The following is a 20,455-nucleotide window of genomic DNA, read 5'->3' on the forward strand; positions in this document are numbered from 1 at the left end:
CTACTTTATACATTAAACTCTATCATTAAGTATGTATGTAAAGGAAAAACATTATATATAGGGTTCTTTACTATCTGTGGTTTTAGGCATCCCCTGGGGGAATCTGGACGTCTCTCCTGTGGCTAAGGGGAGACCACTCTACCTATCAAGTGTGGTAGTGGCTGGGACTTACTAGGTGAAATTACATGTTTATATTTTTCTAAGGAAAAATAATTGGTACATTGGTATTGTTCATTTAGATGTGATGCTTAAAGTTTTTATTCAGTGCTTAAAAGTGATTCGGTAGTAATTTTCTTTTGATAATCTGGAGAAATTTTTATTTCTATCACTTACTTGCTGTGATTCTTAGAGGAAAATCATTAGTCTGTTTCTTTTATTTCCCTCCCAATTATAGAAATGTGGGGAGACTCAAACCTCCATCAGTTGATTGTTTTGATTATTCCGGATATGCATTTTCACATAGAAATCAGTCAAGCTTACTTATTTGCAAAGCTATTTGCTAGTTAGCCCAATTTCTTATATATATTCTCTCTCTCTCTCTCTCTCTCCCTCCCTTTCTCTCTCTCTCTTTCTCTCTCTCTCTCTCTCTCACACACATATACGCACACACACACAATTTATTGATGGATGTTAGAAATACAAATGGTTTGAAAATGAAAATTCAGAATTATAATACTCAAGGTGAGATTCATCTTATGAATCTCCTACAAAATCTAAGATAATACAGGTTTCTATTTCTCTTTCATTTCTTCTTGAGTATATGAAGGGTTTCTCTTTTCCAGCTTGCTAGAGAAGTATTGGACATTGCTGCTGGGATGATTAAACCAGGTGTAACTACTGAAGAAATAGATCATGCTGTACATTTAGTAAGAACTTTACTTTATGTTTTGAAAATGTTTTTCACGTTATTAGATGTTTTAGACTTCTAAGAATTAAGTAAGTTCTGAAGATCTAAAGTAATATGCATGGCTAAGCTAATTTAAAAGTAAATTTTTACTTTTGTTTCAAGTATAGAAAATACTCAACAGTTATTCCCATATTTGAGTATCAGTAATATTTAGGTCTGAGGTGAGTTTGAAATATTTTGTTTCTGGGACTTTACACTTCATAACATTTTCAGTTTAGCTTTATGAGATGATTAATTTTATTAGTGCTTCAAATATATCATGCCACTACATCAAATATTCTGAAATAAAAAAGAATACAACTTCTGGAACTGGATTAATAGAAAAAATATTCAATTTCATATTCACAATAAGGCAGTAAAAGACCAGATAAATATTTATAGTAAACATGGTATAGGGATACCTTTTTAATAAAAATTGCCTATGCAAGGGGACACCTTAAAACCCTAAGCAGATATATAGTGCACACATTACATGCATAGATTGTTCACAAAAGAAGGGTAACAACTAATAAATCATGTGGAAAACTAATTAAAACTGCTCAGGTAAACAATGTAGATCAGAAAGACCCACTAAATTAGTATTTTTAAGATGTTTATACCCAGTGCCTATGTGGAGGTAATGAAACTGATGCTCTTTTACATGATGGTGACACTGTAAGTTGAGACAACCCTTTTGAGAGGAAATTTGACAATGTGTCTTTAGCTATAAAATTTTTTTATTTAGAATTTGTAAATCCTGATTTTGGGGTATTGTTCTACATGTTACATAGCTCATAGAATATGCAGTAATAGCATTCTAAATGCTTCCTATGGGCCAGGTGCTCTTTTACGTGCTGCTTTCACTGATTCATTTAATCTCCCCAACTTCATGAGGTAGATACTCCTGTCATTTCCATTTTGTAGATATGAAAACTGAAGCAAAGGGATTAGTTAATTAATTTGTCCAAGTTTACACAACTTGTAAATGATGGAGTTGGCATTTTCAGTTAAGACAGTCTGCTCTTGTATGTCTTGCCTGCTATTTATACTGCTATGAGAAATATAGAGGATATCATTAAATGAGGGGAAACTCACAAGTAACTATTGGTTGTAGTATTTTTTGTAATTGAGGAAACTTTAAATTTCCAATAATGGAATCACAGTAAATGGTATATTCCACAAGTTGTATTATATGCAAATATTTAAAAATTGCATTATATGCAAATATTTAAAAGTTGTTAGTTTGAGGATTGTGTGAGAAAAAAAATTAAGTATGTTATGACTGTCATTGTGTAAAGACATTCAAGTAAAATAAGACTTATGGAAAACCAGATCATTTTCTTTTTTAGAAGTTTCCTTGTTCCATATGAATATAGTGATTAAAATGTCTGGAAATACTTCATAATCTCTAAATGATACTAGTATTCACTTTTTGGTCATATGGATATAGGCTTGTTTCTATGTAAGAAATTACAATTACATTTGAAGTACGTTACTATATACTTTAAATATTAAATTTAAATAATACGTTTTTCATAAGTAATAGTTAATTCTAAACTAGTATATCTTCATATAGTAGCATTTGTGTATATTTGTAAATATTGGTAATAATGTGTATTTGTTTTTTCTTTGAAATTACTAGTAAACTGATTTGTCTACATTCTGTGACACAGACTCTGCTGTTTAAGATAATATCTACAACAATTGCTAAAATAAAATTAAGCTTTTCATTATGAGATCTGTACAATAAATGTTTTCACTTTCTTTGAATTTTAAAATCTGCTTAATTGCATATAGATTAGTTTTTTCTTTTGCACATTCCAAATTATTTTCTCTGTATTTTAATTTATGTAGGCATGCATTGCAAGAAATTGCTATCCTTCTCCCCTGAATTACTATAATTTCCCAAAGTCTTGTTGTACTTCAGTGAATGAAGTGATCTGCCATGGAATTCCAGACAGACGGCCTTTGCAAGAAGGTGATATTGTTAACGGTAAGAAATATTTAAGTGTGACTTTTGCCACCACAAGCAAAGAAGCCATTTTTATGGCTCTAAGATACTTCCTGCTTAAGAGATGTATGGTGTATTTGGTACAGCATGTATTTCTTTAATGTGATTATAGTAAATAGGTGAAAGATGTCATTGAAATGTGGAGGTAAGGTTGATTCAAGTGAGATTTTTTCTTCTTTAGTCCACTAATGGTTTTGAAGAGATGAGGGCAGACTTTTCTTACAGATAAAGAGAAATCTTTAGTAATATATAAAGACCTTAAGAAAAAAACTGTAAGTCCTGCAGAAGTGCCTCCCTCCATGTAAGTTCAGAAAGTGGCTTTAAGGACCACTATGTTAAGCTTTCTTGGGAAGCTGCATGTGTAGGGCAAGAAGCTACCATGACATTTCCCTCTGTATTGATGAAGAAGGCTCCCCTAGGTGGTATTTTTTTTTAATTGAGGAATCATTAATATACAATCTTATGAAGGTTTCACACCAGCAACATTGTGGTTTCAACATGCACCCAATATTATCAAGTTTCCCCCACACCCTATTGCAGTCACTGTCAATCAGCGTAGTAAGATGCTATAGAGTCACTACTTGTCTTCTCTGTGCTATACTGCCTTTCCCATGCCCCCTCCCCCCCATTATGTGTGCTAATCATAATACCCCTTAATCTCCTCCCTCCCCCACCACTTCCCTTTGGTAACTGCTAGTCCCTTCTTAGAGTCTGTGAGTCTGCTGCTGTTTGGTCCCTTCAGTTTTGCTTTGTTGTTATACTCCACAAATGAGTGAAATAATTTCATTCTTGTCTTTCTCCACCTGGCTTATTTCACTGAGCATAATACCCTCTAGCTCCATCCATGTTGTTGCAAATGGTAGGATTTGTTTTCTTCTTATGGCTGAATAATATTCCATTGTGTATATGTACCACCTCTTCTTTATCCATTCATCTACTGATGGACACGGGTTGCTTCTGTACCCTACATGTATTTTTAATATAGGTGAATATTAATCCTATATAAGTAGTCATGTAAATAATGACTTAGGAATATATAAGTAACCATGTATCTTCAAGGAGCTACATATCAAATGAGGAAGTGTGAGCCCATGTTAGAGGCTGTGGAGAGCACACCAGCTCTGATGGTGGTGAAGAATAGCATAAATTTTTCTGTTTACTGATTTGGTAGGAGGAGGAAAAATACTTAAATAAGTAAAAGTATTTTCTGAGTAATATTGAAATGTAGTGAAACCCTCTATTTACTGTTACTAACTCAGGTTATTAGTCTTGCATTTTTGTATCTTGGATACATTTTCTTCTGCCATAAATTATCTAATTACTATTATAAGCGTATAAAAGTTGTATGGTCATGTCCCTGTTCTCCAGTGAGTTTAGTTGTGTTAATAGACAAGGAGTGCCTGTTGGCTAATAACTATATGTCTTGGTGTCTACTTTAAGAATGCATAAGTTTTCTTTCTCATTAAGCTACATGATGCTTTCCTATTGGAGAAAAACTTGACCTCAAATTTGAAATAAAAACAAATATTGCTCTGTATTTGCACATTCTTTTGCAGTGGACATCACTCTTTATCGCAATGGTTACCACGGGGACCTGAATGAGACATTTTTTGTTGGAGATGTGGATGAGGGAGCACGGAAACTGGTTCAGACCACGTATGAGTGCCTGATGCATGCCATCGATGCAGGTTGGTGTCAGGGCTGCTGTGTGGCCGGGTGGTGAGTGACTGGCCACTGCACTGTGCATCCTCCTCCCTGCCTGAGTGCACTCTGGTTTTTAGCAGTCACGGGTTTAAGGATGATCTGGGAATCTCCTGAGGAGGATGGACTGGATTATTGTGTGTCATCCTTTGTCTCTTTTGTGGTTTATCTTCTTGGCTTTGTCTGATAAATGAGGAGGAATATAGAAATAGTCCTTGAGTGTACTTTTTTCCCTACTTCATTATTTTGTAATTATAATGTTCTCATTATAAAAACTGGTTCACTAGATTATGAGAGAAAAACAAATGATCCTCCTTTACACTTGTCTGTCCTCTTTCCTTTTTGTATCTCTCTTTTCTCCAGAGATACCCACTTTTAACGTTTAGGTTTTTTTCTTCCCTGTGCATTTATTAACACACACACCTATGTGTATGTGTTTAGTTAGGTTAAATGGAATCATGATATTTGTCGTATTCTGTAATTTGGTACTTTTCCAACTAATATCTTTTAAGATCTTTCCAGATTACCATATGTACCCACATTCAAATGTCTATCCCATTCCTTTAAGGCTGAATATTTATTCTGTAGTATAAAAATTTCTCGAACTAACCCCTTCATGAATTTGGTGTTTTCCAGATGTCTAACTATTGTAGTGAGTAATATCTTTTGGTAAGTGTGTAGGAGTTTTCTCAGGTTGTCTATCTTTGTCCATAAAAACAATTGCTCCAAGTGTGTGTGTGTGTGTGTGTTTGTTTGTTTATGCTATATCTTGTGAGGAGAGAGAAGCAAAGTCTTGTGGTGAATGTTAACAGACTATTACTAAAAGGACAGTTTGAGGACAAATAACATTTCATTTGAAATCCACAGCATTTCAACTTTATTGTTCAGTGTATTGTCTGTCCTGCTCCATCCTCCTCAACCCCAGCCCCAAAAATAAACCTGATACATCAACAAAGTATTGGACAGGGCATGGTCCTTAGGCAAACATAATTATCTCTAATAATATAGATGCACTATATTATTTGTACTGTTTTTAGTCCACCTAAGATGTGTAGGAGATGATGAAATTTTTACTAATTTAATAAGGAGTAAAAAATGAAAGCATGTGATATTTTCATTTATCAGTATGTAAGATTTCTGTTTATTTATTATTCCCTGTTGATTATTTTAAAACTTTAATATTCTCCTGGTATTATTGTGAGATGAGAACTTGAGTGTTTAGCTTCTCATTTATGGAAACTTTCATTTTAAATCTTAAGGTTTCTGCCAGATAATGTTTTCAATGTTTATATCCTTTTTGCTTCTCTCTGAGTTGATTGAAGTACCAGACAGCTGGAATGTTGTTTTACAAAGACATAGGAATAAGACTTGCCAAGAAACTACCAGAAACCAATCTTCATAGCAGTAGCCAGAAAAGAACAAAAGCTGCTTAATCTCTGGCAAGTGCTGTTACACCCTTTGAATGCATCATCCCTGCCCCTTATTTTCCTAGTTTGGCTGTCCACCGTGGTGCAGACCACTGGAGAGCTGGACCAGTTGTTGAGATTATCTTCTAGAATAGGGCTTCTCAGCCTACACATTACTGGCACTTTGAGTGTGAGAGTTCTTGGCTGTAGGGGCCTGGTCTGTGTGTTGTAGGACGCTGAGCAGCATTCCTGGTCTCTCCTTGCTGGATGTTGGTTGCATCACCACTTCTAGTTGTGAAACCAAAAATATCTCCAGATGTTGTGAAGTATACCTTGTGACCAGAATGGCCTCGCATTTGAGAATTAGGGAGGAATCTCCTCTCTTACCCTCTGTCATTACTGTGAAACAGGGATTTTCTTTGTTCTACACTGTGCAACATGGGCTAAACTTTTGCTTTACTCCGCATTGACTGCGGGTGACAGGAAGGCTTTGATAGGAATGCAAGAAAATTATTAGGAAAGTCAGCATGGTTCCTCAAAATCATTAACCTTCCACCCCCCAAAAAGTCAAGCTGGAACATAAGGGTAATAAGAGTAAGTAATTGTTAATTAAAATGATTCCTTGAGCCATTTGCCCAGAAACTTGATTGGTTGGAGAAGATACATCGTACCTGAATCTCACGTTGGAAATGAGGCGGAGTAGGAAACTATAAGGAGTCAGAGGACCTTCCATTACTTCTTGGACATTCCTTTGTTCCCTGGTGCTCTTTCCTCTCTTACTTCTTCTGCTCACTTTAGTAGAATAGCACACTTGTCCTTAGGGAAAGAGAGAAAGAGAAGTGTTTTTTCCACTTTCTTGTTTATTCAGAAAGCAAAAGGTACCTCTCCCAACTCATCCCCTTAGGTACTGTGTACGTGTCTTCTTTTCCCGTATCAAAGGAGGAAGTACAGGTGCTCCTGGCTTGGCTCCATTTTGTCATGTACTGGTGGTCTGACCTTTCTTCACCTCGGTTTTCTTATCTGAAAGTTGGCATGTAGGCATATAAAGCATTCAGAAAGGTTCCTGGCACATAGATAGAAATTGCTTAGTAAATGTTAGTTATTATTAACTCTTTGTCATGAATATTTTCTTTTCCTTTTAGTGAAGCCCGGTGTTCGATACAGAGAATTGGGAAACATTATTCAGAAGCATGCCCAAGCAAGTGGGTTTTCAGTTGTTCGAAGCTATTGTGGGCATGGAATCCATAAGCTTTTTCATACAGCCCCCAATGTACCCCACTATGCCAGTAAGTACTGTCCAAAGGTTTGGTATTTGCTGACCATTTATTCAACAAATATTCATTCAAACACTTAACAGGACCTAGTAGTTTGTATTTATTAGAGTAAGCTATTAGCTGCTATAAATAGACCAAAGTGTGTGCTCAAACACTAAATACACAGTCATATCCTGTGCACATAACAGTTCAAAGCATGTGTGTTTGGTCACTTTTGGGGGCTGGAGCAGGTATTCTGTGACCCAGGCTTAGGCCTTTTTCTATCTGTAGCTTTCAGGTCACTTTGGGAATTGCCCTTCTAATCTATAAATGCTGAGGAGGAGGGGGAGAAGCGTAGAGGTGGGTATGCATGGAAGGTTTTAATGAGCCAACCTGGAAATGGCATATATCACTTATATTTTCTTTTCACTGGCAGGAATTCAGTCACTGACTACACTAACTTCAGGGGAGGTTGGGAAATGTAATCTAGCTGAGTACTCTGGAAGAAAATTAATTTGGGGGAATAGCCAGCAGTCTCTGTCACATGTCTTGCCACCATTATTCTGATTACTTAAGTGAAATTGGTTCAGCTTGTTTGACTTGAGTTCTTAATGGGTGCCAGATACTCTATAATGTGTTACTATAGAGGAGAGTAGGCAGCCTTCCCTCAAGTTGAGTATCATTGATGGAATGACATGGAAGTGTAGGATAGTTGATGACTTCCGGAAACCTTTTCTCCTGGAGGGAAAAGACATGCAGGAATAAGTCTGTTACTTAGTGCTAGAAATGAAAGCTGTTCACAGTAAGTGACAGGCATTCCTAAGAAGGAATTTTAACATATATGAGCCACCGCAGTATAGACACTCTCATATATCTCCTTGTGCTTGTGCATAAATTTTCTCATCTGTACAATAGTAAGGATGATACCTACCCTAGAACTGTTACTAGGATTAAGTGAGATAATATGTGGAAAATACTTAACATTAACTTTTAGAATGATGGTGATGATATCCATTATCTCATTTGATCATCACAACTCTATGAATAATTCTTTAAATCTTATTTTATAAAGCAGATTCTGTGCTTAGCTAATTTATTTACTGAAGTTTATACAAACCTAGTATATAAGTGCCAGGGCTATGACTGGTACCTGGGTTCTGTCTGGCCTTCTAGAATCAGTCTTCTTTCCTATGCTTGATGTTGCCTAGTAGGGACCAAAGCAGTCTTGTGCTAGGTTCTGTGGGAGAAATAAAGTGTGGTTGAGATTTTGGTTTGGTGAAGAAGATGAGGAAGAGCATTCCAGGGGGAGGTTGAGACTGGACCAAAGAAAAGGTAGGTTGGGTTATGTTAAGAACTACCAATGTCAGTGCCAGACTGATTTGCAGACACATTTTTGGGTGGAAGAATGGCCAGGTGAAGCTGCTTTCTTGGGAAGACAAATTGGGCAGTGGTGTCTGGGATGTATGGCAGGTGTGGGCAAGTCAGCCTGATGTACAGTTGTCACTGTGGTCCAGGTGTGAGGTGTTAAAACCCGACACATAGGTAGTTGTGAATAGAAAGGGAAATGAGTGAGACCTCTTAACAGGAGAAGCAGGACAAGCTATTTAGATCACATCATTTGATGTATTTCAATAAGCATTTATTAGAAAACCACATAGTTCATTTTATTTAAGCTGTGAATTGTGCTTGAAAAACAGACTTCAACTCCTACCTGGTAAACCTTGTAGTCACCTTATATGACTTTAACAGAGTGGAAGGAACTGTGCTGTTTATAGTGGTTCAGAGAGAGAGAGAGAGTGAGAGAGAGAGAGAGAGAGAGAGAGAGAGAGAGAGAGAGTGTGTGTGTGTGTGTGTGTGTGTGTGTAGAATGTGCAGGGGAGAGACTGAACCGAATTTATGGAAGAATGGGATGTGAGTCAGTGATGACAGTATCAGCAACATATGGTGCCACTGATAGAGATGCTGTTTGAGTTTCATATTAAACCATTTAATTAGAAATAAAAAATAATTCTGAAAGAAAAAAGCAAGGTCTGGGTATACTTCATACATTTGATGTGTTTATGAAAAGTCAAGCATAAAGCAGATTTATATAAATCAAAATATGGTGTGATCACTTTAGTTTAGACAAGTATTAAAGGCAAGTATTAAAGGAAACCACTGAGACCCTTTGTACAGGAGGGCCTTTTAAAAATGTGAACGATCTCTGTTTTGGCTTATAACTCCATGTTCCTAATCATCTGAGGTTGGAACCAGGAAGTGGTCCTGTAACTTTCCTCCACCCTCTGTATAAGGAAGTCCTGGTTAAAGGAGAGTATTTGCTGCTTTATTTAAGTCCTTAGGGTTGGAAAGTAATGATAATAACCTACATTTAGAATGCATATTATAGTAGTTCTGTGGGGTAGACATAGAGCAAGTACAATTTTTTTATGAAAGTACTTAGCATAGTGTCTGTACTAGTATAGTCACTCAGATAATATAAATTTGTTGAGTGAGATATGTTGAGAAACTGAAAGCATGAGTTGAAATGAATGGGAGTTGTAACTTACAGAATAATGACTCAGTGGCAGAAACAGGAGTGGGACTTCAATAAACTGAATCAGCACTGCCCAGTAGAAAATATATTAATGTACTTAAAAAGTTTCTAGTGGTCATATTCAAAAAGTAAAAACAAATCAGTGAAATTAATTCTAATAGTATGTTTTATTTAATTCATTACATTCAAAATATTTGCATGTCAACATTCAGTCAATGTAAAGGTTGAGAAATATTACATGCTTTTTTTGTCTTTGGAATATTGTCATTTTTCTTCTACACTTACATCCCATCTTACTCTGACCAGCCACCTCTCAAGTGCTCAGTAGCTACACGAGCCAGTGCTGCTCATTGGGGCAGCTCTAGATTCCTTTGTCCCGTTTTCTTTCCGTGACACCACCTGACACTCTTCACTTCTTTGTGATACCCCCAGGGAGTATGACCAAGTGTGTATGCGTACTGAATTGCATGTTATTTGGTGAGAAAGTTTATGAGATTAGAAATGAAGGGTTGAAATCTGCCCCTCAGATTTTATAACAAGAACTCCAGATATGGAATATGCAGAGAGTGTATTTTGACAATACCTAGGATAGTGGAAAGCAGCATGATAGCTAATTTACAAGGAAAGATGTGCAGCAATAGAAATGTGGGGGAGATCAGACCATACTTAGAAAGAGTGGCGTTTAGTAGATTCAGTCTTGGTGGACACTTAAAAATGTCATTCATTGCCAGAGTCGCTATCCTGAGGACCAATAGCTTTACCTAGAAGCCCTAAAGCCAGTGCTACTGCCATCTAGTGGTCAGTCCGAGCAAATGCAGTTATTTGTTTCTGGATGGCTCTTGTTTTTTAATTTGAAACTTAAACTGGTTCTCCATTTCTGTCTGAGATTGTCTACAAAGGTCTATCCTTAGGTTAAGATTTTGGCCTTTTTTGTGTGGATACTTTAATTCACAGTTGTGTTTTACAAGATGGCCCTGAAAAATACTGTCATATTAGTGGATTCTGACAAAAAACTACAAGTTTTTGGAGGGAAAAATGGAATTTCTATTTTCAAATAAAAACGAATGGTCTCATTAGCATTAAAAAAAAGATAGTGTGCAGAGCTTTGTACCCCTTTGAATACAAGAAAAAGAAAACAACTTACAAACTGTGTGAAAATCACGCAGTCGTGTCTGGGCTGTGCCCCTGCCCTCGTCCCCACCCCTGGACCCATCTGCCCACCCACCTATGGGGTGGGCGATTGGAAGCGTCTGTTGTTTCCCTTGCATTGTTGTGCATGGATGAGTAATGGAAGTTTGCTTGGTTCCCTCATAGCTGTTCTAATCCTGCTGTAACTTAAATGATGGTACTTTTCCTTTTAAAGAAGTGGTAACCACATCTGAAATCCAGCCCACGGGCATCTCTTTTTCCCAGAGAAAACATAAGCAGAATGAAGTGTTCCTAGGTGGTTATCGGTGCAGTACTTATGGCTGAGTGATCTGCTCAGAGGAGGGGAGAAGGTATCACTGATGGGATGTAGGGTGTATACTCTTCCCAGGGAGCTGTTGAATCGTACACACTAGTGTTTTGCTATGTTTTGAGATTTTTTTTTCTTTAATTTCAGAAAATAAAGCAGTTGGAGTGATGAAGGCGGGCCACGTGTTTACAATTGAGCCTATGATTTGTGAAGGTGAGAGAAAGGGCGCTGTCATGTCCTTTGGTGGATTTTTATTTATTTTGGTTGCTCATCATCATATTGGTAGTTGCTTTATTTCCTTTTGCTTCACTTCTACCCCCTGTTCCATCTTGAACCTGACTCAGTATGATGTGGAGAACTGGACGTTGTAAGAAACCAGTACCTCCATGGTAATTCTGCTATCAGGAGATGCTGAAGTACTTGAGTCTTGGTCCCTTTTCATGACAGTCCTGTCAAAGGGTGTGCTGTGATAATCAGGAGGCTCCATCAAGCCTGTGTAGAAACTTTTGCTTGACAAGTGGTTGGAGGAGGAAAAAAGTAGAGCCACTCACTTTGAGGCAAATATAGTTATATGATTTAACTCTCCACAACTTGGGAAGCAGGTGCTACCCCATTATACAGAAGAGCAGACTGGCCTTTGAAGAGGTTGCGTATCTTGCCTAAAGTCACCTAGCTAGTTATGTGGCAGAGTCTGTCGGACTATAAACTCGTGAGCTGTTGGGCCTCTTCAGGGTCTGCAGGTATGACCTGGCATCGTACAGCTGTTTTGGAGAGAGCACGGCACAGACACACCCAGGGCTGGTGGCCTTATATCCACTGTTGTTATTCCCTCGACAGACACATGGCCATGATGATAGACTCGGTGTTGTGATTAGAATTCCTCACTGAGCTTGTCAGACTGGTAACCCAGGCCTGCATTGTGAAGCTTTCACCTTTCTTTGCTGCCAGTTGTTTGTTGGACTAGGGGATGCAGAGTGAGGCAACACTAGGGGGGCTCATGTGCCTGAGCCCTGTGTTAAAGGGCTCTTCTCTGGATCATTCCAATCTTTTATGACCTAATCTTGGGAGTGACATCCCATTACTTCTTCCAGATTCCTGCTCTTAGAAGGGAGTCAGTAAACCCAGTCCACACGCACAAGGAGGATGGGAGCATGGGAGGTTGTTTAGAGGCTGCCTTCTTAATCTGATCTTCTGTTGCCTCTGTAAAAAGGAAATTACATTCTTTATCCTGACAACACCCCAAAGCTGCTTTAGGAACTAAGGGAGATGTTTTATATTAACACAAAGTACCTTGTGTAATTTAAAGGGATGTACAAATGTATGGTACTGTGTTTATCATTCTCATGGAACAAGAATATTCTGATCATGTGTAACCAATTGCAAGGGCAGGAAGTATATTAGCAAAGAAAGGCATGACAGACTTTTTAAATTCTAGAGAGGAAAATACTGTTTGGTTACATACCTATTTTCATTAACTGGCATCTGGTTGGTGAGACATAATGTGGTATTTCCAGGAGTAAGCAAATCACTTTCTATAGAGCCAGTTCAGATAACCATTAAATTATAACAGATACACTTTAGTGTAACTCAGCTAGGTTACATCCCAGCTCCAGAGTGTAAAGTCTCAAATCAAAGAGGAATTTGAAGTTCCTGAGAATAGTAGCCAAATAGGTTTGACTATACACTACTAAAGAACCTGTTTTAACAAATCATAATAAAATCAAAGAAATATTATATCTTAAATTCATTTGTGAGAAGGTCATTCATTACATTGAAAAATAACCACTTACTCTTCTTAGGATGTTTGACAAAACATGGATTAACTTTAAGTTATCTCATACTTCCTTTTTACACTGTGATTTGGTATCGGAGCAGTAGGTTACTTCAGTTGCAGAGGGCTGGGATTGTCCGAGTCAGTGAGACCTAATCTTTGATAGAGATTAGTCAAAATGAAGAATGAATTGATTTTTTTTGACATCTAATTTGGAGACAAGAAAGTCTCTTTTAAACACATATTTTTCTAGTAATATCCAGAATCACCTTTCTCATTTTCTCCCCCCACTTCTGCCTCCCCTCACCCCTTCTTCCTCTCTCCTCCCCACTCATGAGTGGTCTCTTCCATTGTCCCCCAGCTGCTTGTACTTGTCCCTTCATTTCCTTGCCTTACTTTCAACCACACCCTGATCTGACCCCTCTGCCTCATCATAGTGTTTTTATTCCTCACCATCTCCTATGATGTGCTCTTTGCCTCATTTTGTGGTTACAAGGGTCTACAAAGATTTCACAGTAATATCTGTTCTTACCATCTGTGTGCTTGCCATTTAAAAGTTATGTCATGGTTGAAATGCTATAATAAAAGTATTAAAAAGTTACATTCTTTCACAGTATACATTGGCTATATTTTACAGATGCCAAAGTTATACCAGGAAAGATCTAATAAATTCATTAATTCAGTTTTTTACTTGTTCTGTGGTGACTTGTATCAGTATGTTTCCCAAAATGAAACTCAGTGCCTTTCTTGTAGAAATAACCATCTTGATATAATATTTGAGAAGCATAAAAAATGTGAAGTTTTAATACACCTCAGGAAATTTAAATGTCATTACTTCATTGGACTAAAGACCAAAAGGACGTTGGAAAGGCTTTAGCTAAAACAATTGAACTGTAGGTAAGAATCTTAATGGTGAATTTTCTAATTCGTTTTCTGAGGTATCCAAGGATATCGGAGTACATGCAAAGACACTTACATAGAAAGTTCAGAAAACTGAGTGATTGATAAATAAATGATTTTTGTTTGTTTATTTAAGGCGGATGGCAGGATGAAACCTGGCCGGATGGTTGGACTGCAGTGACAAGAGATGGAAAGCGGTCTGCTCAGTTCGAGCACACCCTGCTGGTCACGGACACTGGCTGTGAAATCCTAACCCGGCGGCTTGATAGCTCACGGCCTCACTTCATGGCCCAATTGTAATTTCTTTGAGATGGTACATCTCAGTAGGACCTTTTGGCTGTACTATGCATTTTACTGAGAGTACAGAATGGGAGAGGACATTTTTTATTACTTGTTTTGTTTTGACTATAGATAAGGAAGGACTACAGCATTTGATGTTTGTCCTCAAGAACTTGTCTTGAGTCTGAAAAAGCTGAGAAGAATAGAGGAGACATTTCTTAACTCCTTTCAGTGCTCCTCTGTCCCCCTCAAAATCCCCACACTCCTCTCTTCTGATTTGCCCTTTGAGCACTTTTACTTAAACCTGCTTCTAGTTGCTTTTATCACTGCCACGATCGGGCCATCAAGAGCCAGCTGCTTTCCAGGTGAATGTTGAAGATGAGAATCCTTGCAACTTCAGCAACATATGTTGCTCCAGATTTATTATATATGTATGGATATATATGTGTGTACATTTTAAATTCCATATATGTAATTAACGAGTACAATGTGTTCTGGGGTTTGTGCTTTGACAGGTCATATGCTGTCATAAGTGGACCCATAGTTTGCAGTGATTTAATTCCTAGTTGGGAATTGGCCTCCCTCCTCCCCTGTGCTAATTATTTACTCTTGTGTGTAAGGAAGCACTGGGTCAATGAGACTCTCTCCAATTTGGACTCTGTGTTGGTGAGTAGATATGGCAAAATTCACTTTGGAAAAAGGTCGTCAGGCTTCTTAAAATCTAATTTATGGCAAAAATAGCCCTGCTCTAAGTGGTAGTGCTGGCTGTTGCAGAGCATGAGAATTCTGTAATACATTGCTCTTTCCGACCTCTATTTGGTCAAAATGGGAGGAAAAAAGTCCCTTGCTTCCCCTATTTTATTTCAAGGTCATCCCTTGGAGGTAGTCAGAGAAGGGTGGAGGTTGCACTATGGAGGTTGGTGGGGAAAGATAGCTCTGAAATCTGTCCAGCAGGGAGCAGAATAAGTCAGGTGGGCTGTGAGGTTCTAATGTTTAGTAAGGCTGGTGATGAGAAAGCAACTTCTTGAAGACTGGACTGTTTTCCTACAGTAGGCATGCAACTGTCCTTCATGTGCTGGTAACAGACTCACCTAAACATGGCTGGGAACCTCATTAGAAGTGACCTCAACTGCCCAGTATCTTACGTTCCTTTCAGTAGTTAGTCCAAATGGGAGTGTATCCAGTGAAGACATATAAGATCTAAGTCATTGTCATTAGAGAGTACTTGATTACTGCATATTTGGTAACTTACTTGTAAGATAATTTGATACCACTGACATGTTATATTTGTGTGAGAACATGTATCCCAGAGTGCCTCAGACCTTTATTGCTTTAAAATAATTATAATGTTTTCATTACTTTTATTATTTTAATGATTTAGTAAAGTGACCGAATCTAGTATAGACTTTTGGGGGTATGTGTGTGAAGTTTTTTATCGAATTGTAATATTTGTGAATGGAATGCCTTGCAATATGAATGTTAATATAATGTGTAAAGGGAGATTAAAAAGTTTGAATGATTATCCCGCCATGTAGTCATTAACTTTGCTGCATTTGTTTGGGATTTCAGAGGGAGGTGGTGGAAATGGGTGGCTGATTTCGTAATCTAAAATACACTCATGACCATTTGAATAAAAATACTTTTTCAACTCTAATGGCTTTATAAAAAGTCCAGTAACGTGTTCAGGTCAGCAGTCGACCAGCAGCATTTGAGATGCAACCATATTTTTGGGCATTTTTAAGACAGAGATTGTGAAATATGTAGGGGAGCATTTTATGTGCGGACAGTGGATTTAATATTGTGTGCTTATTCAGTGCCTATCATTAGAATATAAGCTCAAGGAAAAAATATTGGTGGGATAGGTTTTTTTATTATTTAAAACACAATGGTGGTGATGCTTTTCTCAGTTTGGGAGATTTTAAAATGGTATGGGCTCTAGTCTGATTGTATATACGTAATTACAAGTGTTTATTAAGTTAGATGACAAAACATCTAGTTTCATGATTCTGTCAACTTTTCAAAATAAGTCAGTGTATTAACTTTATTTTTGTATTGTTTTAAATGTTTTTGCCTTTTATCTTCATTTTTTGTCTTGCTGATACAGTAGATTAAGGTACATTACCACTTACTATGCACATGTCTAAATTAATAGGAAGAGGAGGTCTAGGAGTCTGTTTTGCCCTCATAGCTTAATTCCTTAGTTTGTTCTTTAACTGCCTCTGGTTTTTAACTGAGTTTGGTTCATATTGAGAGTAGGATGCTTCATTTTGCTAAAGCCCTCATAGTATATGTAACAGCTATTTCTTTTTTAGTTGTTTTTGCTTTTTTACTAACAACTTTTATTTTGAAAATTTTCAAAGTTACAGAAAAGTTGAAAGATATAGTACAATCAAGTAATCCTATCTTTTCCTGTATTCAGCAATTGGTATTTGCTACCTTTCTCTCTATAAGCACTTTTGTTTTGAAAGTGTGGCGTCATACTTTATTACTGTATTACAATATATCTCTCTTAAAACCTAAGTACATCTCCTGTGTGATCATAATACAGTTATCACACCCAAGGAAGTTAACACTGATACAGAATTGTCTAATGTATAGTACTTCCTCAAAATTGAGTCACTTCCCTTAAAATGTCCTTTAAAACTTCTTTTTTTAAACCCAGGATGCAAACCCAAGGCATTCTGCTGTCATGTATCTTCTTTTTTTGATCTTTTATGAACTTGACACTTGACAAAGCAGGCTAGTTAGTTTGTAGAATTCTGTATTTGTTTGCTTCTTTCTCCAGAGTAGGGTCAGGATAAACATTTTGGCAGAAGACTCCACAGATGGCATGTCCCATTCATTTTACCATGTTACATCAGGAGACTCATAATGTTGTCACATTACTGCCAGTGTAAATTTGATCACTTAGTTTCTGTCAGTTTTTTCCCCATTTTAAGAGTATCTTTTTCTTAAGCTATGATCTGACAGGAGATAATTAGAGACCGTTTGAATATCCTGTTCACTCAGTGGTTTTAGTGGTCATTGATCATCCTTGACAGAATCCATTCTTTAGTTACATTCGTGGCTGCAAATCGAGTTTCTGAATCTAGTATTCCACGTACATTAGCTGACACTCTTTTATAGAGAAGCACTTTTTTCCTTCCCTCTACCCACTCTTTTTAAGTAATAATGTGAGCGCATTGATTCTTTTAAAAAATTCTTTGTAATTTAATTGGTCCACGTTTGTGGGAGTACCTTGAAGCTTATTCATGGGTCTCAGTAAAGGGGTAGAGAGTACTGGTTGAAAAATTCTTTGAAGTAAATTTTGATCCTATTTTATTCCAAATTTTATAAACTGTAAGCTACTTTTTAACAATGCATGCAGTGGATTTTAGAGGCAAAACATGCAGTAGGAGTGGGGAGGAGATGTTGGCTGAGAAATAGAAATATTGGAACCTGTTGAGATAGTGTAAAATTCTATCTATATTTACTGGTGTTTGACTTCTACCAAGCTCTCTCTAGTTAAAAGATGAACAAATTATACCACTTGTAATGTGGATGTGTGGCCCATATTCCAGTAGAGCAGAGAAAAAATTCTGGACATTAATTTTTTAGGAGTAAATTGTTTTACAATATGGGCTGCATTATGCTAACATTCTAAAAGTCATTAACGTTCGTTGTAAAAATGAACATCTAAGGAAAGTTTAGCTTAGCAGCACAGGCTTCACGCATGGAAATTCTCTGGCCCCACTGTGTTTGAACTCTTTAGGGGCAAGCAGCTGTTGGTGGCAGCCTCTCTTAACCTCTTGGTGCTAAGCATGAAAAAAGTGGTTTGCATTTGGTTACTTTGAAAAAGAAAGGAATAAGGTGGCTTGGCTACCTATTGGCCACTGCTTTTCATTTTCAGGACTGTGGGTGGGCAAAAACAACTCTGTATATGGCAATTCTGTTGTTATATTAAAAATGTCAACACTGGTATATCTTACTAAAATGTGTCAAAAAGTCAATATATGGAGCACCCAAGAAGGGCTTCCAGAAAGATTTCCACTTATCACTAATAGGTTTGTTATAGTTCAAAGTATTTTAGTAATTTTTCTTATGGGTGGTAAGCCTTTTTACTATTACTCCAGGTTCCTCATCCCACTCCCAACAAGAAACACATGCCAACACGGAACTTGAACAAGACACATACAAGACCAACATTCGGGATACCAGGTGATTTCTCTAATTTTTTACCTAGTTGGATGGCTAGGATAAACCACTATACTTCTCACTGGAGACCTCCTATCTGTGGGATAACACAACTTTATTATTCTATATATAATGGGCCTATAAAGGAAATTTGCTTTATTTCAGTATTTGGGTCCAATAGAAAGTTCAGGCTAGATTTTTTAAGACTTTATCAGTAAATCTGAGCTGTGGGTGACTCTGAGGAAACAAAATAGCCAAATATAAAGACTTTGGTATTAAGATACAGATTAGAGAAAGAGCAACAGAGACTTCAAAGCACATTTCTGCTATTCTATCTTGCTTAACATAATCTTGATATTTTAGGCAGTCTCAGAGTATTTCAGTCTGTGTCTAAACTGGAGGTAATTCTATGGTGGATTGGCACTCCTTTCTTGAAAGAAGCATGTAACATATTTACCTCATCCCAAGGGATTCTGTTGGAATGTCCCTTTGATAAAAATCAACCTGCTTACACAGTGAAGACAAGTAGTGATTCTACAGCATCTTACTACACTGTTGGACAGTGACTGTAATGGGGTGTGGAGGGGGGACTTGGTGAAGGGGGGAACCTAGTAAACATAATGTTCTTCATGTAATTGTAGATTACAAAACAAAACAAAAAAAAAATCAACCTGCTTAAAAGCCCATTCCATCTACTTTGTTCCCATAAAGAAAAGTTCCACCAGAAGAAATTTGTGTAATGGACTCTGTTTGTATGTTCCTGTTCACTTCATAGTGATTTCTTTAAAGACAAAATTCCCTTGGTATATCTGTGCATTTATTGTCTAAATAATTGTCTAAATATACTTAATAAAATGTTTTCCAGATGTCTTTGTAGTACACTTTTTCTAGGGAATTTTCTGACAAAGAATCTGATCTTGTATGTTAATTGAAACAAAATTGGCTGAATCCAAAGTTTGTCTTTTCCCTGGGTCACAAAGTGTCTCTAGGGCCAAAGAGCTGTCAGTTACTTCAGGACTTTGATCATCAGCCTAATTGGAAGATTGGTATCCAAGCAGAAAATATTCTGAAGCATTCTGTACATGTAAAATATGTTCCCCCTTCCTCAAAACAACAGAGAATTTTGAGAACTACAAGCTATTTTGTATTCAAATGGGTAAAAAGGAAGTAGCATTATATATATTTCTGGAGCTGTAGTTGTATATGTTAACTGGCTCCACTGTGATAGTATTTTGGACGTAGTGCAGATTTTTCCTTCCCTCCATCCTAAAAAACCTCCATCATTCCACATGTTCTACTTTATATGTTAGTTCTCTGTACATGTAATAAAGAACTTGTTCCAAATTAGACATGTTTGTATATGGACTGTCTTTCTCCAGTGAACATCACTAGGTGTGTGAAATAGGAAGCAGAAGAGCCCAATATGCTGAAGATGGAACTGTAGGCGAGATTTGAAAAGTGCAAGGTACATGAAAAGTTGTCAGTGAAAAAGTTCCTTGAAGTTAGTTTCTAATTCTGGAACATTTTAGTTCCTCTAATTAAAGAATTTACTAGCATTCATGAAGTTAGCCATTTATGTTAAAGTTCCTTTTGTCCAGGAAAACAGTTTAAAGATACTTTCAAAAAAACTGCCAACAATATACTTATAAGGTGTTAAAATCCTAATGTTGGGAAACCAGCAGAGATTTGCTGACATGTACATAGTGGTTTTTACCCTGTGTTGTACCTATACTTTCTTATAAAAGCTACTGCAGCAATATAGGCAACATCCTAGATGCCACCCAAGAGGATGTGTTAAAAGGATCTTAAAACTACTTTGTCTTTATAGTTCATAATTCAAGAATCCTTAAGTAAGAATCTTATAAACTTGATTCTTTATACTAGTTCTTAGAAAGAGACTAGTGCTTTCAGCTGGAAAATGTTACTTGTTAAACCAAATTAGCTGGCTCAAGAATACATAAACTGACGAGTGAAAAGTAAACTCCTTAATTGGAGTTATATCATTTTAATGTCTTAAAACTGCTTTTTTATATTGGTGAACATAAAATGCTTGCCATTCTCAATCATGTATACCTTATGTATGAGA

The 20,455-nt window shown here is 37.0% G+C and overlaps 1 protein-coding gene across 1 annotated transcript in view; it reads left to right on the plus strand.

Annotated features, from left to right (window-relative positions):
* The window catches only part of METAP1 (methionyl aminopeptidase 1), a 69,604-nt gene extending 53,754 nt beyond the window's left edge, over positions 1-15,850 (plus strand). The window contains exons 6-11 of the mRNA XM_036914056.2: positions 783-866; positions 2,741-2,879; positions 4,454-4,585; positions 7,147-7,290; positions 11,394-11,459; positions 14,054-15,850. Coding sequence (XP_036769951.1) covers positions 783-866; positions 2,741-2,879; positions 4,454-4,585; positions 7,147-7,290; positions 11,394-11,459; positions 14,054-14,217 — 729 coding nt within the window. The 3' untranslated portion in view covers positions 14,218-15,850. The remainder of the gene's footprint in view (positions 1-782; positions 867-2,740; positions 2,880-4,453; positions 4,586-7,146; positions 7,291-11,393; positions 11,460-14,053) is intronic.
* The last annotated feature ends 4,605 nt before the right edge of the window (positions 15,851-20,455 follow it).

The sequence above is a fragment of the Manis pentadactyla genome, chromosome 5 (genome assembly GCF_030020395.1).
Source record: "Manis pentadactyla isolate mManPen7 chromosome 5, mManPen7.hap1, whole genome shotgun sequence".
NCBI classification, from domain to species: domain Eukaryota; kingdom Metazoa; phylum Chordata; class Mammalia; order Pholidota; family Manidae; genus Manis; species Manis pentadactyla.